Here is a 2,215-nt window from a genome sequence, read left to right on the forward strand (position 1 = left end):
TAAAGGGTCTCAGTTAATTCTAACAGCTTTTAAAATCTAAAACGGTCCAATAAATCAAAAGAGTACTCATTAATTTAAATTGGATTAAAAACAAATTAAGCAAGTAAAAATAAATTATAAAGTATTTGATTGCTGTAAATATATTTTTTTAATTTTCAACTCCAAGCTTTAGATTTCCTTGAGTTGAAGAGACCTCCAATGCTTGAGGTCACCAAATTTGGGGCTTAGAAGTTCCTGGGCTTTGGTGGTTCCTGGGCCATGGGCAGGAGAATCCCTCGGGCATAGCTCATATTGGCCTATACATAAATCTGGCCCTGAAAGTGGTAATTAACGAAGATGACAGGTAGGCGTCATGCTGGCAGTATTAAAACTCAGAACATAAAAAGGGAGGCGTTATTAAAATCTGCAGGTTTTACTTAAAAAAACCCTTTTATTTTTAAACGAATAATGATTCCCTACACTCATACCATGTCGCAAATTTTGCAGAAGGATTACAGCCGATATAATCGACACTAGTGCCTGCCGACTCTCTTTTGAACGTACCAGGAGAAATATTAAGACAAAGTTCCAGCAGGATCTAAATTAAAACTAAGGAACATAATAAAATAGGTAAACAATTTGCTTTGGTGCGTTACCGATTCCATCATCCACAGCCCTTTTATTAACAGACAATTAAATAAATAAATGAAAATGATGAACATCAACATAAATTTTTCAGTGTCACTTTAGCGTGCGGTCTACTCGGCCGTGAAGGCGCATGTCTTAGTGGTTAGGCACTCTGTGGTATGCTGAATCTCTCTAAGAACTACATTAATGGTATACGTGTCTATGGAGTGGTCAGCCGCTTACACTTTAATTTCACGAGCACGCTGTCCCGTCGATCGGATCAACTGGTAATCCTTATCATCGTAACCGACGAAGCGTGCAGCTCAGGCTTAACCTTCATTCTAACCCGAATCCTAACTCATAAGGTCATTTTAAAGCGTAGACGAAGTATACTACAACAGACCACATGCTAAAGTGGTACCAATTTTTCTTTACACGAAGAATAGTAAATAACAATAATTTTTGCCTTCCTCTCCCCCTTTATTTTGTTGCGTTTTCAATCTATCGCCCAACTTGCAACGTAGTAATTTTTAAGATTAAATGTGCAAAATTGACAAACGGAAAACCGCATTAAAAAATGCTTCATTTTCTGATCAATAGATAATAGCATAAATTACTTTGTGTGTAGACAAATGCTATAGGATAGTAAGAACAAAAAGTCGTTCGTTTGCCAAAAATAACATTTCTATACAAAATTTCCAACAGACACTCCCATTCAAAGTTGGGGTAATTCGGTTAAATGGTAGTAAACTACATTGTTTTTGTTTTCGTCAACATTAAAAAATATAAACAACAAAATTGCATAAAATGCCGTAATTTCCGCTGTGTAATTTCACTAAACTTGGATTGTGAACAAAATATAAAACATATTAATTTGTTTCTTTAAGAATTTGATATTCATGAGAATATGATTTGCATGCATGCGTTCTTTATTTTTAAAATATAAACGTGAGCGGATTGACATGTTTTCGTAAGCGGCATGTAAATATCACATATGTGAAATGGATACGGCGGTATATATAAAATCGAATCAGAGGTTCGTTTTTCATTTCAATACGCACGCAACAAACATGGTACTCTTAAAAGTATGGCTTTATTTCATGGTGGTACAGCTAGTAAGGTAAGACAGTTATAATATTACTGATGAATTCGAATGCTTTTTATTTATATCTATATAGTCTGTATGTAACGAAGCAGTTAGTACAAGAAGTTTTATTTGGTGAACTTTCTAATAGTAAACCAAATCTTACTAATGAAAACATGCTCTCTCTCTCTCTCTCTCTCTCTCTCTCTCTCTCACACACACACATACACACAAACACACACCTCATTATGTGTTTAGGCATACCTACACAAATGTGCCCCAACGTTTTGTTTTCTTATAACTTCCAGAAAATTAGATATTTTTTAATGAAATTTTCTAAAAATACGCTTTAGATAGTGTAGTCTAATTATATCGGAATTTGTTGTGAAAAAATTTCCGACGGCGGCAAGAGGTATTTCGGAAAATTCACACGAGTAGGCTATTACCTCATTTCTTTCAGAGAAATGGGTAATTTTTAATGAAATTTTCTACAAATACCTTTCAGAGTGTGTAGATTATGATTAT

General features: G+C 34.5%; 1 protein-coding gene across 1 annotated transcript in view; it reads left to right on the forward strand.

The window, feature by feature from the left end:
- Nucleotides 1-1,204: 1,204 nt before the first annotated feature.
- The window catches only part of LOC106869164 (complement C3), a 160,574-nt gene continuing 159,563 nt past the window's right edge, over nucleotides 1,205-2,215 (forward strand). Inside the window, exon 1 of the mRNA XM_052976969.1 lies at nucleotides 1,205-1,726. Within this exon, the coding sequence (XP_052832929.1) occupies nucleotides 1,608-1,726 (119 nt within the window). The 5' untranslated portion in view covers nucleotides 1,205-1,607. The remainder of the gene's footprint in view (nucleotides 1,727-2,215) is intronic.

Source organism: Octopus bimaculoides, chromosome 2, assembly GCF_001194135.2.
Source record: "Octopus bimaculoides isolate UCB-OBI-ISO-001 chromosome 2, ASM119413v2, whole genome shotgun sequence".
Lineage (NCBI taxonomy): Eukaryota > Metazoa > Mollusca > Cephalopoda > Octopoda > Octopodidae > Octopus > Octopus bimaculoides.